The 19,212-nt window shown below is 43.8% G+C and overlaps 1 protein-coding gene and 1 pseudogene across 3 annotated transcripts in view; one reads left to right on the top strand and one right to left on the bottom strand.

The window, feature by feature from the left end:
• The window catches only part of MAPRE2 (microtubule associated protein RP/EB family member 2), a 156,141-nt gene extending 141,699 nt beyond the window's left edge, over positions 1-14,442 (top strand). For all 3 annotated transcript variants that reach the window (XM_074987201.1, XM_074987199.1, XM_074987200.1), the window contains one exon: positions 11,465-14,442. In XM_074987201.1, coding sequence (XP_074843302.1) covers positions 11,465-11,536 — 72 coding nt within the window. In that variant the 3' untranslated portion in view covers positions 11,537-14,442. The remainder of the gene's footprint in view (positions 1-11,464) is intronic.
• Positions 14,443-14,595: 153 nt separating this feature from the next.
• LOC142008260 (ethanolaminephosphotransferase 1-like) overlaps positions 14,596-19,212 on the bottom strand; it is a 46,089-nt pseudogene continuing 41,472 nt past the window's right edge.

Raw genomic sequence — 19,212 nt, 5'->3', positions numbered from 1 at the left:
TGCGGCCAGAGTCAGCGTAGTTAGAGTTTTTAGTTTAAACTGTTGGTTTCTTTCCTTGCAAAAAAAAAAAAAAAAGGAGAAAAAGGAAAAAGGACAAAAAAAAAAATATATATATATATATATATATATATATATATAGAAAGTTTTAGTAAAAAGAGAGAGAGGAGCGGAGACAACGCGTGGACGTGAAGGCCAGTAGGCCTCCTGCCGCGGTAGGCTGGGGTCCGTGAAAGGGGAACAGGCACAGAGCTAGTCCTAAGTACCCTATTAACAGCTCAAAAGACTCACCGCGATGTCCTCTTCAGGATTCAAAAAGTGTGAGTCCTGCCGCGAAGCTATGCCGGCCTCCAATGGGCATAGTCAATGCATTAGGTGCCTGGGGGAATCACACGTTACTCAGAAGTGTTCCCATTGTGCAAAGCTCACAGCCAGAGCCAGAAAGGACAGAGAAATGCAGCTGAAAATGCTGTTGTTTGATAAGGCCTCCAGCCCAACGTGCCGGAGAGGCCTCAATCGGGAGGACCCACAGGGCTCCATAAAAGGAAGGCGGCTTCCCTCACCCGCTCGGTGCAGAAACGGAGGAAGCTCTCTCCAGCCCGATCCTTGCCGGCAGTCACAGCAAGCGGGACGAGCGTAGCACACAGCCCCCAGCCTCAGTCCCAAACAAGTGGCAGCGCGGCAGCGCACGTGGCAGAGGCTGAGCCTCCGATTACTAAACAGCTGGCACGCACAGCCCTCAGAGCGGCGGCCAGGCAAGTGCCAGAACCGGCGGCACCGCCACAAGCGGCACAGATCCCCGCGGCGCCAACGGTGCAGGGCCAACAAGCACACAGCCTGCAGGCACCAGAGGAAGCTATCTGCGCGGCACTGCAGCTGAGCGTGCCGAGCGCGGCGCCGACAGGGGGGCCGAGATCCCCGGCACGGGAGCGGGCGGTGCCAGCCCCGCAGGGGAGGGGAAAGGCAACGGCAAAAACCCGGCACCGCAGCCCTTCTCCGGACAGGGCTGCAGTGCTGCTTTCAACAAGCCCTCCCCTTATGCTGTGCATGCCACCCAGAAGACATGGGTCTCCTCCAGCCTACCCAGAGCCGCCTCCTCCGTTCCTCCAACCAGCGTCACCATGGCTTGGGCCACCTTCCCCCTTTCTGGGATTGGATCCCTTGGAGTACTATCACAAACCAGTTTCACCACTGCCTGAATCATCGGGAAGATCTCGCTCTCCCAGACATCGGGGGTACGCACCTCGAGAGTGGTCCAGGTCTCCATCCCAGGACCCATGCCCGTGCTGCCATGGTCGCCCTTACCATGCTGGGCACAGACACCCCAGGCATACATCTAGGGGCAGGTCCCCCTCGACCGTCCAATACCCCCGCGGGCACTCCCGGATGGGGACGGAAACACAGCTGTCTCAGGGGGAGTTGATTTTGGAACCCCGAGATTTTCCTTCGCAAGCCTCTAGCGAGCGGGTGTACCACCGACCGCAGGACCCTGAGAGTTCGAGGGAGGCTTACCCTAGTGGTTCCTCCTTGTCCTCCCCCGACGAGGCTATGGCCCCTGGGGATGTTGCTCCCCCGGACGACCTCAAACAGTTTCAGGAGCTGTTTAAAAGGGTGGCTTTCACGCAAGGGATCCAAACAGCAGAGGTACAGGAGAAGCACCACAAACTCCTCAAAAATCTGAGACCCCCAGCTTCATCCAAAATCGCTATCCCGCTCGACGAAGCCATCATGGAGTCAGCCACCACCATATGGCAGACCCCGGCTTCTGCTCCACCTATAAACAAGAGAGTGGATAAGAAATACTTCGTCCCGGCGAAGGGCATGGAGTTCCTGTTTAGTCACCCACAACCAAATTCACTGGTAGTAGAATCGTCTCAGCAGAGATCAAAGACTTCCCAGTACAAAGCGGGGGGCACAGACAGAGATGCCAAGAAGCTAGAGCTATTCGGCAGGAAGGTATACTCCTCCTCCACCCTACTGTTGAGAGTGGCAAATTATGCAGCACATCTAGCGAACCATAATTTCGACAGTTACTCCAGGCTTACTTCTCTCATGGATTCGCTTCTGGAAGATAAGAAGCCAGTGCTGAAGGCCATCGTGCAAGAGGGCTATGCAGCTTCGAGGACAGGAGTCCAGATCTCCCTGGACGTGGCGGACACGGCGGCACGCTCAACGGCTACGACAGTGGTCATGCACAGGGAATCCTGGCTTCAGACATCGGGTATCCCGAGGGATCTGCAGGCGAAGACTGTTGATCTTTCCTTTGACACGCAGAAGTTGTTTGCAGATTCAACCAATTCGGTCCTTCATTCCAGTAAGGACTCAAGAGCTACACTCAGAACCCTGGGTATTTATACCCCTCCATACAGAAAGAAAAAGTATTACTCTCAACAAAGGCGATACCCGTACCAACCTCAGCGTGCTCAGTACCAAGGGGGCTAAGACTAGGGGCAACATCAACAGCAGCAACAGTATAGAACTCCTAGGTGACGTTCCCAACAAAGCCGTGCATCCTTGGGACAGGCCCAAAGGCAACAAGTTTGACAGACAGGTCGAGGGCTGCACTATTACCACCATCGCGCAATGCCATCCCCAGCTAATGTTCCATCATCGCCTCCGACTGTTGCACTCCCAATGGCAAAAGATCACCACAGACAAACGGGTACTGGAGATCATAGCCACGGGTTACACGATCCCCTTCCAGTCGCTCCCACCGCCGAAACCTCCGCCCAGGCCTCATCTCAGGGATGCTTCCCACGAGGCGAAACTCAAGCAGGAGGTGGACCATCTTATGTTCATAGAGGGGGTGGAAAGAGTGCCGGAGCAACTCCAGGGGAAAGGGTTTTATTCATGATACTTCCTCACAGAGAAGAAAACAGGAGGCTGGAGGCCCATTTTAGATCTTCGAGGCCTCAGCCGGTACTTGCGCAAACAACGTTTTCGGATGATCACAGTCGCCTCTATACTCACGGCACTGGATGATGGAGATTGGTTTGCAGCCCTCGACTTACAAGATGCGTATTTTCATATAACGATCCACCCGGCACACAGACGCTTTCTCCGTTTTATGGTCGGCAAGGAGCATTTCCAATACAAGGTCCTTCCGTTCGGCCTCTCCTCGGCCCCCAGAGTCTTTACCAAAACCCTGGCAGTGGTGTCAGCCTACCTGCACAGACGGGGGTATTTATATTCCCATATCTAGACGACTGCCTACTGAAAGGGGCCTTGAAGGCAGAGGTACTATGCATAATACGCGTAATAGCAAACACGTTTTCTTTGCTGGGCCTGGTCATCAACCTCGCGAAGTCAAAGACCGACCCCACACAGGACATAGAGTTCATAGGGGCACGTATAAACTCTATTACAGCAAGGGTCTATCTACCCGACGCTCGCTTTCGCGCCATCGGTTCACTGGTGCAAGTCATTACATACAGCCCCACGGTGCCGGTCTTAACGTGCTTGCAGCTGCTAGGCCACATGGCAGCAGCAACGTTTGTGGTGCAGAACGCCAGATTGCATATGCTCAGCCTGTAACATTGGCTGGCGAGCGTCTACAAGCCGGCGTCCCACACTGTCCACAGGGTGGTGTCGCCCACGACAGAGGTGCGCAGATCCCTGCAATGGTGGGTAAACCGCAAGAACATGCTAACAGGGGTACCCTTTCACCAACCACAAATCTCTAGTTTTCTTACTACCGACGCTTCCCACATAGGCTGGGGAGCACACATCGGCGACAAGGTGATGCAAGGACTATGGTACCCTATGGAACAGTCACTGCATATAAATATACTGGAGCTCAGAGCAGTGTTCGACGCCTGCAAACACTTTCGAGACCACATACAAGGCAAAGTAGTCGGGATCAATACAGACAATACCTCCACCATGTTTTATATAAATCGACAAGGAGGAGCTCGATCCCGTGCCCTATGTGCGGAAGCAGTCCGGCTGTGAAACTGGTGCATCGCCAACAATATAACGTTGAAGGCCTCGTACTTACCAGGCGCTCACAACGTGAAAGCAGACCAGCTGAGCAGGCGCTTTGCACTCACGCACGAATGGCAGATCCACTCCAATCTGCTACGACCGATCTTTCACACATGGGGGTTTCCCCAGATAGACCTGTTTGCCACTCAGCACAACAAGCAGTGCCCCCAGTACTGCTCCAGGGCAGGACTGGGGCGGGGGTCCTTGGGGAACGCATTCGCGATTTTATGGAAGGGCCCCCTGCTTTATGCGTTTCCCCCCACAGTGCTCATCCACAAGGTCTTGCAGAAAGCCAGGAGGGAGAGAGCCCACATGATCCTAGTAGTCCCAACGTTGGACCGACAGCAATGGTTCCCCTTGCTTCTGCGCATGTCGGACCGCCCACCGCTTCCCCTTCCGGTGGCACCAGACCTCCTTACGCAGGCCCAGGGGTCCATAGTGCACCCACGCCCTCAAGGCCTGCACCTACAAGCATGGTTAATCCGTGGCTCAGCTCCCTAGAGAGCACATGCACAGAGGGAGTACAGCAAGTCCTGGAGAGTAGCAGAAGGACCTTCACCAGGAAGACTTACAAGCAGAAATGGACTCGATTCACTGCATGGTGTTCTGCCAAGCAGTTAGACCCCCTTGATGTTCCTGTACCTGTAATACTAGAATACTTACTGGACCTCAAGAGGGGCGGGCTCTCCCTACCCTCGCTAAAGGTCCACCTCGCTGCTATATCTGCTTTTCGGCATGAAGAGGAGGGGCCTACGGTGTTCGCCCATCCTCCCGTTACCAGGTTCCTGAAGGGGCTGGTAAACTTGTACCCCCCTCGGAAACCACTTCCACCATCGTGGAACTTGGACCTGGTGCTCAGCGCGCTAACAGGCTCACCTTTTGAACCCTTAGCCACAGCTCCCCTACGTCTCCTTATGATAAAAACAACCTTCCTTCTTGCAATCACGTCAGATCGCAGGGTGAGCGAGCTCGCAGCAGTTATGGCAACACCGCCATTCACGGTATTTTCAAAGGAGGCGGTAACCTTACGGCTGCACCCAGCCTTTGTTCCGAAAGTTTCTTCAGAGTTCCATCTTAATGAACCTATAGTTTTACCCTCGTTTTACCCAAAGCCTCACAGCTCCAGCAAGGAGGCATGCCTACATCTTCTGGACCTGAGGAGTGCGTTGGCCTTCTACATAGACAGAACTAAGTCCTTCCAGAAAACGGACAGACTTCTAGTCTCTCTCGCTCCCAGGTCAAAAGGAGAGGGTGTCTCTTCACAGAGAATCTCGAAGCACATTGTGTCCTGTATAAAAATGTGCTACGAACTTCGCAAGACTCCTTTGCTAGCCCCGCCTAGGGCTCACTCCACCAGGGCGGTGGCAGCATCAACAGCCTTTTTCAAGGGCATCGCGTTAAAAGACATCTGTAGAGCGGCGACCTGGTCATCCTATGACACCTTCACCGGCATCGCGTTAAAAGACATCTGTAGAGCGGCGACCTGGTCATCCTATGACACCTTCACCAAGCATTATGCTCTGCACCGGGTACTCAAAGAAGATACCCATCTGTGGACAGCAGTCCTTTCAGGGGCAAGCTGCACATAAACTGATTACCCACCTCCTTACTTGGGTTACTGCTGGGTAGTCACCTATTGTGGAGCACCCACGGGGACACTCGATGAAGAAAGAGAAGTTACTCACCGTAGTAACGATGGTTCTTCGAGATGTGTCCCCGTGGGTGCTCCACCACCCGCCCATCCTCCCTGCTTCAGATCTCTGTTTAGTGTTTTTCAGGAGCATCCGAGGCGGTTGGTCAAGGAACTGGCGGGGACCGGATTGTGCACGTGGCCGGGGGTGCGCAAGGGAGCGGCGCGCGCCGGTGCATGCGCGGTCCGGCAGAAACTGCTGGAAAGATCCGATCTGCGGCGCCGGGGCAAGCCCGACACCTATTGTGGAGCACCCACGGGGACACATCTCGAAGAACCATCGTTACTACGGTGAGTAACTTCCCTTTAGCATCCATTGAATTGCAACAGACTAGACCAGTGTTTCCTAATGTGTGTGGTCCGTGGCCCAGTACCAGTCCTTAGAAAATATACAGATTATTGCTATGTGCTGTTGTTATTGTTAAATAATAAACAGTGACAACTTATTCGTTTTTCATCCTTTTTTAAATATGCATTTATATTTTTGGGCTGCAAAAAAAGTACTGAAAAAAACCTGGGTCGCAACTATGTAAAGTTTGGGAAACCCTGGACTAGACTGTTTTGGAGAGACAAAAGCAGCAAATTTTTCACTTCCAGTCAGAACTGCATGGCTCACGGAGTCATAACTGGATATTAAGCCTTTCACTGCTGGATCACAGGACTGAATTCCTCCCATTTCAAATGTGACTGAAAGCTTAGTTAAACAGATCATCAAATGTTTTATTTGTTAACTAAAATCTCAGTTCACTTCTCAAAAAATCGACGTCAGAAGCAATAAATTTACTTTAAAAAAAAAAATCCAGTATCTTTTTTTTCCCCTCAAACGTTCCTGACGCTTTGAAGTCTTCATAGCCTCTCCTCTCCACAACAATCACCTGCTTCACTTCTCTTTATGCCTAGCTCTGTTCCTACAGATACCAATAGGGGATTTTCACCTGCTAATATTGTTTAATACTGCTCTGGCTGATATGTTTGAATTTTGAGTAAAAATTCATATAAACAAATATTTAGCATGCAGGAAAGGAAAAAACAAGTCTTCCAACGTGGTGCTAGCATTGTCAATTTCAGCAGAGAAAGCCCACTGACTGAATGAGCATGGAAGCTGCTTTATTTGTACCCTAAAATTATCTCCAATTCATTATAGAGAAAACATAGATAAGCTGACGAAGTTTCTGACCGCGTCATTCCGTATGTGTATAGCCCTGAGTGGATAGAAGTGTCTGTCCGCTGACAGACATTGTGACATGCATATGTTAGGACTCTACTCCCAAGAGCTACTGTGGCCAACAGAAAGCAGCACTACCCCTTCTCACCAGGCAGCTGTCACCCCAGTGTGCCTGCACCACCCTCCCACCACCAGCAGCTCCTCCTGGCAGTGCAGGTTGCACCAGTCCCAGCCCTGCCGCTAGTGGAGCTGTACAACTCCAGACAGGAGATGCCACAGCTGGGGACAGGGGAAGGTGCTGCTAGTGTGGGGCACTGACCCCCCTACCGGGACTGTGGAACCCTCGAGTGGCTCTTAAGAGCAGAGCTCTGTGTATCACAATGTCTGGCCATGGATACCTGTATCCGTGGATATACATTTCTATCCACACAGGGGTCTGCCTATGGCTTATTTATTGGACTCAGTGTCTGTGTTAGAGATCAGGGAAGACACAGATTATGTGACTTTCTGAGACCTCCATGACTTGTGTGGTGGCCACTGTGGCTTACCCCAGGGACACTCAAGCATTCGACCCTGGGACAGCCTCACCAGCTGCTGGTGAAGTGGCAAGCCACACTGGCTGCTGCTTGGGAAGCTTTCGGGGCTAACTGAGGAGCAGGTGTCAGGAGCAGAAGCAGCCCAGGGACTCCCAGCAGTGGTCCAGGGAGTCACCTGAGCAGCAGCCAGTGTAGTAGGCCCCAGGGATGGCCTGAGTAGTGGTCCAAGGAGTGATGGGAGCAGCCACAGCTTGGCAGCCCATGGGATGATCCAAGAGGGTAGCTGGAGCAGCCACTGCTCAGCGCCCCCCAGGTTCCCACCACCCCACAGCAGCAGCTCCCCCAGCAGGCCCCACCATCACTCCTAAAAACAGTTGCTCCCCAGGGTCTCCTATCTAAGATTCAGTCAGGGATATTCATAGCGCAAGTCTTGGACAGGTCATGGGGCTGTGAATGTTTGTGTATTGCCTGTGAGCTGTCCATAATTTTTTTTTTAAAGAATACCCATGAGTATTTTGTAGCCTATTTATTACTATAACAAGCAAAACTAACAGGATTCTACAAAAATGTGGATATGTTACTTAGGAATTACTGTACAAATTACTGGATTTAATAGAGAATGTCCTTTAAGTGTTCTGAACCAGCCTACATAGAATTGTATCACAGGCACATAAAACACTCTGAAATTCTGTAAGGAATTCACTTAGAGAGTAGCTAATTGGAGAGGTGAGCTTCAGTCTCTAATCCTGTCAATCCAGAACTTTTAAAAAGTATTAAATTTATTTTAAAATAAAGAGCTATTAAAATGGGATTTGTCTGTCATCCTTAGTAATAACAGTAGGCATGTCTGACTCGGGCAGGCTCTGCAGAAAGAATAAAGTGTATACCTGTCAGTTTACAGTGAAAATGAACTGGAAGATGAGTGCTACCAACAGGTTATTGGAAATAAACTGAAAACAATTTTAAATCAATGATATTTCAGGCATGAGGCCTTTGCCAGGAATGATTCTTAGTTTGTTTTAACTATTCCCGCCCCCCCCCAAGGAGAGCCTCATGACCCTTGATATCTAAAATGCACCCCGAACACAAAGTTAAGCCTTTTGCTTCACTGACTGGCCCCACTCTCCAGCTCTCTCATTAGCAGTTTGGGACTTTCTGGACTGTAAGCTAAATCAAATCTGAATTTATCAAAAGCACATTAATGTTGGAGCTGCTTATAGCTTTGGGAGTTAGGGCTATCTTTCATTTAGGGCTCAGGAAATCCTAACTGCTGTTACCAAGGGAGTAGCCTATAAAATGCTCAGTAATAAAGAGAAAATTTGACTTGGAGATGAAGAAAGATTTGCTGCTCAGGCAGAAAACCAAACTCTAAGGCAAGGAAAAGAAAAGAAAAATTGCAAAAGAAAAAGTAGGCAAAATGTGCAGCTACTCTCTCCATAGTCAGCAGCAGGGTACCTAAATCTTTGGCACTAAGTGCTAGTCTTGTTTCAGTAAACCAACACTGAGCAACAAAGTGGTAAGAAGAAGAGACCCCCATAAAACAAAGGGCACAATTTTCCCATAGCAGAATGTAAATAATTCAGGGCAAATTATTTGTATCCCGACGTAAGATAACAGGGCTGTAACAGTAAGATAAAACCCATAGAGACAGCTTGATCATAGACTTCAAGTGAGGGTGCACTGTGTGGCTATGTCTACACCACAGTGATTTTTCGAAAGAAGTCCTTCCAGAAGTTCTCTTCCGAAAGAACTACTTTTTTTTTTTTTAAAAAAAGTGCATCCACACAATAAAGAAAATCAAAAGAATGATCTGCTCTTTTGAAAGAGCATCCACCCAGCCCCTGCTCTTCTGAAAGAATGGGCCAGGGATCAAAAAATCAGGTGTGATGAGGACTGTTCTTTCAAAAAAAAAAAAAAAAAAAAAAGGTGGGGGTGGGGGCCACGGAGAGTCTACACGTGTTTTCTTTTGAAAGAAGCTTTCAAAAGGGTGCGCTCTTCCTGAAATAGTAGCAGAAGAGCGCTTTCAAAAGTAGTGTCACTTTCTTTTGATTTAATTTCAAAAGAACGTTTTTTGTGTGTTTTTTGTGTTTGTTGTGCTCTGCTGGATATTTCAAAAGAGCCCCTTCTTTTGAAAAATATTTTGAAAGAACTTGCTAGTGTAGATGTGGCCTATCTGATAAATGTTCCTGTGCAGCACTTAGTTTATAAGACTGCTAATGGGGAGGATGTAAGGGAACCAGACAAAGGGCTAAGAACTGTAGTCTAAGGCATGCTACATTTTGTAATGTGTTTTTGTCAACAAAGCTAAAGGCTACATCTACACTGCATTCCTCTTTAGGAGGAGGAATGCAAATGTGGGAGATTAAAAATGCAAATAAAGCACTGGTTTACAAATCTCACTTCATTTGCATAATCTCATGCGATCGTGTTTCTGGAAGAGGCTTTTCCAAAAACAAAAACAACCGTGTAGACAGGATTCTTTCGGGGGGAGGGAAACATTTTCGAAATAACCCTTCCTCCTGAAACAAAATAGGAAGAAGGATTCTTTTGAAAACAAGGTTTTTTCCAAAGAAATCCTGTCTACACAGCTGTTTTTTGTTTTTGGAAAAGCCTTGCAAGATTATGCAAATGAAGCATGAGATTTGTAAATCAGTGCTTCATTTGCATTCCTCCTCTGAAAGGGGAATGCAGAGTAGACACACCAAAGAAAAGACTTTTTTTTTTTTTAAGTCTAATCCCTGGGCACTTGCATAATGATGTAATTGGGGTTTTATGAAAAGCAGCAAATACTAAGGTACTTGGAGTAAAATCATGAGTTGGCAACACTGCCAAACTCTTAGGAACTATCTGAATTTCAAGAGACTAAGCCGGGGTAGGTGAATGACAAATCAGGGAATATGTGACAGCATCATCATGTATCATTTGACAACTAAGCCACAGTCCGTATCAACTCTAGTTTACAGATGAACTATGTCGTCTTTAATGCCTATTTAAAGGAGCAATGTGTTCCTTAATGCTGTGAATATCAACAGTATTTTGTGTTGAATAATCCCAGCTCCCATTGAGCACAAGCTGGTTAAAATAAAATCCATATATTAATTAGTAAACGGTAAATCTGTTTGTAATTAGCACTGTCAGTTAGTCACATTTAATGCATGTAGTTAACACAAAATGGATCAATTAGATTAAAGTTGCAAGCATAGTTTTAATAGTGGTGTTAAACAATATAGAAAACCAACTTTCTGTCTTTGTCTGCATTTTCAAATGTGTCCATTTATGTGCACCTTTTAGTTGTAACTGAAGTCAATGTGTTAAAACATTTAAAACTGAAAATATTTATTGTGCAGATTGGTATTTTTTTTGTTTAACAATGTGATGAAAACTGCAAATAGTTACAACTTGTTTTTTTTTAATTTTGTGATTAATTACAGCTTTTCAAAAATTATGTGACAGGCCTAATTATAATGAAATTCCATGGTGGATCTGTTTTTCCCAGCTCTTAGCTGTAACTCATGCTCCCTAATAGCTACAGGTCAAATAATAGTTGAGAAACAGAAAATGGTTTCTACTTGCAGAAATATATTTGCATTTGTCAAAATTATTTCCTAGCACTGTTTTTGTAGTTTTAATTTGTTTTAGCACAATTGCATATCATGAGCCACTTCAGCAGATTGTAGTAAATATGGTCTTACCTCAGGTTAGTCTTTAAGTAGAATAGGAAAATCTATCCCAAAGTTCTCTGAAACTTTTTTCCATAAAACTATTATGAGTCATGTAGCCTCATATGCAGCATTTATTCCACTGAATGAGTCTCTTTTGGACTGGAAATCTTCCAATTTTAACCCCTTAGTCACAAATGTTAATCCCATTCTATTAAACAAGCATGCTTGTAAAATAATTTCGATATGGAGAAGAAAGAGGAGTTGAAAGTGTTCACAAATGTTTGGCCTTGGTAACCTTGAAATTGTGGCTGCCTGTTGTCTTCGTGCTTGGATGATAATTAAGACTGGGTTAAGTGCTGTGGTAATCTATCAAATCAGGAGTGTGTTCTGTTGAAGTCTTTTTTTTTTTTTTCTTAATTCAAACATGCAGGAGAGCCACACAGATGAGCATGAAGGTGAGGAGCAGGTTCACGAACAGCCCCAGCAGCAGGAAGAATACTGATCTGTCCAACATCTTTGACAATTGTCATTCTGTGTGGGAACTTTCTTCTGGAGAAAGGAACATGTGTGGCCTCAAACTTGAAACCAGTCACTCCCAGTCTGCCATTAACATTTTATGTACCATAGTGAGTGCCGGCAAACCACTGCATTCTGTACGTATATTTTGCCAAGATGCATTTGCAGCAGTCTTCTTTCAGTGTGTCTACCTGAGAGGTCGTAGGGCTACACCACCTACTATTACATCACTGCAACTTCATCACTTGGCTGCTTGAGATTTGTTCTGCTTTTTAAAAAAATATAGATATTTATTTTTTTCTTTTTGTCTTAAGTATGACATGTTTTGTAATTTGTTCTAAAATGTTTATATTGGCATCTCTTGTGGCAAGAAGTCCTGTACCACTAGATGTGTTTGTCACTTGGTGGTGCTTTGGTATTTTCAAGTACATCTGCCTTGGGGCATAAATTTGGTCAAACAATTGGAACAAGAACAAAGGGTTCAATGAGAAGTGATACTCAAGCTATAAAGATATGAGGGTGGGGAGGTGTTGTGGAGGGAAAAGGCTTACGTGACTCACGTCTTTCCTATCCTGTATTCACAAAATAAAAGGCAAAGCAACAATGTCTCTAATAAAGAGTTAAAACCCCCAGAGTGTGTCACACCAAATCATGATAAAAAGCTGCATGATACGTTTTTTATTTCTGGAAGATACACTTCTACTTAACTGCTTCAAAGTTCTCTCACCTTCCTGACTTTTTCCAACAGAAGCTTTCTCTGCTTATTTCTTTTAAAGGTCCGGTATTTTAGAAATTGTCTGCCTCCATCTTAGTGCTGCTTCAGGAGACAACAGTGTCCTCTCCAGCAACTGCATCTGTCAAATGCCATCACTGACCTTGTAGTCTGCTTCCCACCCCTCCAAAGGAGGATCAAGTGGGTCAGCCATTCCTCTTTCCTACTCTTGCCTCTTGCCCTTTGGCCACACACTTGTGGAAGATGAAGACTTCCTTACTGGGCTTAGGAACGTCCAAGGTTGGTTTTTTTCCAGCAAACCAGCTGTAGGACCAGTCCTGAAACTCTTGAGAGAGTCTCCTTTCAAACATTAAATGAATTGCATACTGATTGGAGTTACATTTTCTCCGTTAGTGCTTAGGCCAGTGTGAATGCTTAGTGAACCTGCCAGAGTTAAACAACACATTAGCAGGGAATCACACTTGAGGAACGAGAACATTGACTGACCTTACTACTGGATAGGTTGGCCCAGTGCGCAACCAGACATTAGAGACTATTGTGCTGACAGTATTTTTTCTTAGTTAGGGGTCCTTGTTAGCTGGTTCTAAATTATTGGCATTTTAGAGACAGAAATATACCATAAAATATATTTAAAAGCAATCCTTATTTTTAATCTTAAAATTATACTTTTTAGTCTATTTCTGAATCAGTATTGTCTTTCTTTTACACTTGGCGTTCCTGGCTTCCATCACTTGATTTCTTAATTGTAGATTTATTACTTAGGTTATTTGATTTGGCAGGCACAAGGAAAAGTCTGATCCCAGGCTACCATCACTGAAAAGCTGAACGAAACCTTCTGAATGGTGTATTTTTTATAATCTTTATGTAGCTGCTTTACTGATTAAGATCCAGTACTAAATTTATACTGAAGCAGAAGGTTTTTAATTAAAAAAAATTAGTTCTCAAATCTTTTGCAGTACAGTGACTCTAATTTAGTTAAATGTGAGTGATCACTTCCACTGAGTTTTGTACCACAGCCAGTACACAACATAATTTTGCATATTAGAACAGGTGTTTCTGTTTCCTCAATTGCTCCCTTGGCTCAGCAGCATAGTATGCAGTCTCTGCGGGTTGAAAGTGTTTTCTCGTGCTGACTCTTGACCTCTCTCACGTCCTATCCAGGAATAGGTAATGAAAGTGCTGTACCCTACAATCTAGCACTTTCATTACTATTTTTAGCTGAATTAATTTGCTCACTGTCAATTAAAATCCTATACCTAAAGAAAATTTAAAAGTGAGAGATTTTATAAGGATATATTCCCATGGCCAAATTTTTATAAGGATATACATTCCCATGATCTAGCATAAATAGAAGAACCAGGACATTTTCTGTCTAAAATGTCAGCATTTAGAGTCCAGTTCTTAATTTTGTCTCCAAACTTTCATTAGCAATTGTGGAAGATCTGGTGGTGAAAGAAATTCAGGATCAGACCTTACCCCATTATTGGCACCAGCACCAGAATGTGATCACTAATACAATTCCATTGTCTTTCCATTTATAGGCAAGCAGACATTGGAGGGTGCTTTTTCAAGGCTGCAGAATGGTTAGAATTTTCTGCTTGCAAGGTGGTTCTCAACAAGGCCATTCTACCCATGCCTTTCAGCTAGAAATATAAAAAAAGCCACCGTCTTTTCTTCCTATTGGTCTTTTAACTGATCTGAGGACTATAACCCTTTCACTGCTCTGCATTAGGCAGGAAGTGATTGATGTAGGGTGCAGGAATGGTATTCCCCTTCTCAAGCCAGAGAGCCTCAACTGTGCTCACGAGTGATATTCTGGAAGGGGGATAGTGTTGCCCTCCCGCCCAGGTGAGTAACACCATTATTCCGTTATGGTTTTAATATGCGTTGGTAATTACTTTTACTAAATAGCACACCATAAAGCTTTGGTTATATATTAAATGTAAACTGAAAGGAATGTAAACATATGTATTGTTAATTATACATAGATAAGTAATGACATAATAGATGCAAAAAGTCTTATTCAGATGTATTGGTCATTTTACATTACCCACAAATTGTCGCATGGTAGAGTAGATTTTTTTTGTCTCTGAATATGTGAATAACTTGACTTGCGTTTATCTTTTTACATATTTAATAAAAAAAAGTATATGTTAAAATCTGTGTAGCCCTAGAGACAATTCAAAACAGTTTAAAGTGTTAGTTTTCTATTTATATATTAAATGGCTTCATTATTAGTTGCAAATGCCAGCAAGGGGAAATAAGCCAAATGCTTTAAAAGGAACTGTGCTTTATAATGTATGTAGAAATCTCTTTTCAGGACTCCAACAACTGTATCATTCTTCCACAGTCTTGGGATGAGAAAAATGAAAATATAAGTAAATAAAATAAGATGCAGGTTATTCTTTTGGCAAACACTTTCCAGTTTGAGGACTAAGTCTCTTACATCTGTAATTTAGTTTTGATTTAGGTATAGCAAAAGTGAACTCAGAGGCAAAGAGGGGATGTTATAGTGAAGATCTGCAGAGAAATTGCAAATGGACAGAAGTAACAAGAAGTCCTGTGGTACCTTATAGACTAACAGATATTTGGGAGCATAAGCTAGAGTCTTTGCCCACAAAAGCTTATGCTCCAAAATATCGGTTAGTCTATAAGGTGCCACAGAGCTTCCTGTTGTTTTTGAAGACACAGACTAACTCGGCTACCCCTCTGACACTTACCACAGAAGTGCGAAGGTAGGGATGCCATCTTAATTGGGATCATTAGTACTTGCACTACCTGAAATACCGGAAAATGTGCATTAAGCCAACCCTATGGCGCTGACTGTACTCTGGGAAAGCTGCTAAGCTAGGGAGTAGGACTGAAGGGCAGGGAATGCGTCTGTTCTTGGCGGGAAGAAGGATCTATTCTGAATTGCTCTTGAACCCCCTGAAGTGTTTCCTTTAACTTTTCATCACGCCTTCGGAAAAGGATGCTTTGTCCATCCACTCACCAAGCAATTCAGTATTTTAGCATGCACTACAGCAGTTCTTAAATTAGTAAATCATTGTGGGGAAGGAGAGCAGAAGGCCACAAAGAGGTAGAGCAGAAACCTAGTGACCCCACGCACTCAAAACAGATTTGAGTTCACTGTTGCATGTGAGAAGATTATTGTTAGATAACCTTCATCAGAACTGGTATGCTGAGCTGTTGTGATGTCTAATATGTCACATTGTAAAGAGTACACATTTCGCTTATTGGGTAACTTAAATTTTGAAAAGATGGCAAAACTGTCTGTTTCAGAGAGGTACCATTTACATGCTTGGTATCCAATTTATTGTCTCCGTAGTCCTTAGCAGACCTTGAGATAACTCTATCAGTGTCATACTTCCCTACTGTGAACAAACCATTCTATATTCCGTTTTGTGGAATCAAAGTTAATTTATTTTTCCAAAATAATCTCTAATATTGTGCAGAGTACAGTACACCGGCTGCATTAATACTTCAGTTAGCCTTAACATAACTTGTGGTGACAAAGTATTTCTTTTAAAAATTTACATAACTTGCACGTGTTATATAGCTTGCACATTAAATAGTACAAGAAATTTATTTACATTAAAACTCTGTCTTGTTCATTTTAAAAAAAAGTCAATGTAGTAGAAACATGGACAGCATGGTTGCATTCCCGGTTTTGCCATGTAAGTTAATGATTATTTCAAGGTGCTAAAATACAGTGCACAAATGAATCCACTTCTATGTACATGTACATTTCCAAGAGTTCACAAATAAAATAGGAAAGATTTAATTCCATCAAAGAATGAGACTTCAGAATCTTTGCCTGAAACTTCAGTTTCTCAGCCACATTGCTCTCAGGGCTTCCACTCTAGCATCTGATTAAAGACACAACACTAAGACCGGGTTTGTCCAGCAAGTATTATTTTGTACAATACTGGCATCCTACTCTGTGGACCCCCCAGAAAAGGCCTCAGGCAACGAAACTCTCACATTCATCTTCACCCTCCACATTGGTTAGAGGGAGGGAGACTCTCATTTCCAGACGTGATAACAGCACAGCTGGCTCAACCATTGGCTTGAATTGGTGTGGTGTGAGCACAACTGACACACACATGAATAGCTGGGACTAGAACTCTGGGCCTCCAAATCCATAACTACAGACCTCAGAGTTGAGAAGATTATAAGTCTTTTGTTCCTTCTTTGAGCAAAGGCAGGATACTGCACACTCTCCTGAGCACTTGCTCACTCCAGTGTGATAGGTTAATGTGGGAGTCGTCATATAACATCCTGGAATCTTAATCCATAGATACTGGTGCTTTGCAAATGTAAAGTAGTAGCCTTGTCTGTAAAATGAGGAAACGAGGCAAATAGACAAAATCTTGCTGAAGGTCACATGTGTTCCATTAGTGCCTTGGGAAAGTGACTCCTAGCAAGAATGACTTGGCGTTTGAAGGCAAGGTCAGGCCACCTAATGTAATACGCTACCCAGACTGAAATGTGAGAAAAGGCAAGCTGTAAACCAACCCTATCCCAGCAGTTCGCAGATGACAGAAATGGTTAATGCTCTTCTTGAGAGAGTCTTCAGCTTGAACTGTGATGAAGATTTTAGTGCTGGTAGGAGAAGCGTGAGGAGAAAACAAATCTAGAAAAATGGCACCTCAGAAACAACAAATGGATGAAAGGAAAACAAGGAACCTGCCAGCAACAGACATATGATGACACTGTAATAATTCTCCTGTTGACAGAGGTGGAGAGAGCAACATAGATAACCTCTGTGCAATGTTGCTTTGCTTTGTTTTGAATTTTACTATTTTAACTGCCTTTGATTTAATCTCATAGGGAAGAGCTGGGGATGTGTAAGACACATGTAAACTGTTACATAAAGCAATCAAAAAGATTGACTATTAGAGGCTTATCTGATAGTAATCACTTCAGTGTTTCAAAATGTCACAGATAAGTTTCTGTACTTTGGGGGCAAGAAATGCAGTACCCATAATGAACGGGGTTGTTTTCCTTTAGACTAAATAAGATAAATGTACAGCAAAGAATGAATTGAAAAAATTCCAGGTATAACATACTCCCCTACTAATGTGCCGTGGTAATTACACCAAATCAGACACAAGTATCTTATCTCCATCCCACCACCCCATCTCAATTGTTGTAACTTGCCTGCAATTATTAATAAAATTATAACATGTATTTACCACACACACTCCATAGTGTATGTGGGCAGCTGTGGCTAACAAAATGAACATGACAAGTACCGTTTCCTCATTTCTGCCCAGGAGTCCTTTTATTGCTGTGTAGACCACAGCAGCTAATGGAAACAGGAGCCCGTGAAAAGGCTCAGATCTGCTATCGCTCATCTGGAAACTACCCCTCTGGACTGTTAGAATAACATAAGCAGCCAGGTAAGATGCATTAGAGCAGTTTATTTAAAGGAAGTATGTTAATTTGTCATCTGCAGTATTTTCAGCTGAAAAAGAGTATAGCTTGGAAAACAAGGCCAGTTCTAAGACTGAGATTTACCATAAATGATTTTTATCCTGTATTGGCTGTGATTTTTACAGCATTTTATTGTCTGTAATTTAAAACATGCATTTCTCTTATGAAGACAGTGTTTTGATGCCTTGCACTCGTATGCAAAACTGTTTTAAATTCAAAGGGAGCTTGTTTGACACTTGCTTTCACAAAAGAAACTCAAAGAAATGTAATACTAAATCAATCTTTTGGCACAAACGACTGAGAGAGATAGATCTTGGTCAGTGTAATGGAATGAACATATAAAGTGCTATATAAATCAAATGTATAAGTGTTTTGTTGAGATTCTGAAATAGTAATGATATTGGTCTCCTATAGATACTCACTACATAAATTTTTATGTCCTTAACCAAGGTTTCTTTCAGCTTGAAGTTATTAAATATCAAACCATGATAATATTTTCAAAACCACCTAAATCCCATTTTCAAAGGTGACATGCTTTTACAGGCCAGATTTTTAAAGGTAGTTTAGGCACATAAAGATCCTGACAGACCACTTATAGGATTCTCTAAGGTACCTAATTTTGTTCATTCAAATGGAAATCCATAGGATTCTGAAAAGCCTTTGGTTGGTAACTCCTATTAAATCAATGGAGCCGGATGCCTTATGGAATTTTAAAAAAAATCTGGTCACCTATTTTCGTCTTTAGATGACTGTGTACTTGAAAGAATTTGGCTGCAGGTCCCATCTAAGCTTGAAAATTAAATTAACCTAGTACTGTGGGGAACACAAATGTGCCTTAAGCAAAGGAGTTACATCAACCTGACCCACTATAGGCACAGCGAGGCCAATGGAAGTATTCTTGAGTCAAACTACCCACTGCCGCTCGCAGTGAATTGCCAAGACTGATGGGGGAGAAAAGCCATCGTGGTAGGAAGCGTCTATGCTTTGGCACTGTATCAGCACAGTTGGAGTGGCATAACAGTGCAGCTGTAGAGTGGACAGGGCTTAAGTTTTATCACTGAAATTCAATGGAGCATAAGAGCCAAAATCACTTTCGAAAATGAAAACAGGGTCTTAAATCATTTATGCACTTTAGAAAATGTTACCTCTTGTCAACTGAAGTTTGGCTCAAAAGTGAAATGTGACAAAAAATAAGCTTATGTAAATCCTAAAATCAATAGACTTTCAAAAGGTTAAAAAATAATCAAATGAAAAGTCCATTTCTCTCAAGTGATTGAAATCCAAACACTACAACCTTAAGACTCTGAAAGTAAAGAGGACACTAACTTAGCTGTTTCATTGTGGATGCCAAAACAAATGGAACAAGTAACCTATGTGACATTATTACATAATTTAAGGTGTACAGATCATACCTCAGGACCACGGAATGTTCCTGAACCAGAGAAACCTAAGGCCGGGACTGGCACCAGTGTGGCCAGAGCTAGAACTGA

Source organism: Carettochelys insculpta, chromosome 2, assembly GCF_033958435.1.
Source record: "Carettochelys insculpta isolate YL-2023 chromosome 2, ASM3395843v1, whole genome shotgun sequence".
Lineage (NCBI taxonomy): Eukaryota > Metazoa > Chordata > Testudines > Carettochelyidae > Carettochelys > Carettochelys insculpta.
This window is presented reverse-complemented; position numbering and strand designations above follow the sequence as displayed.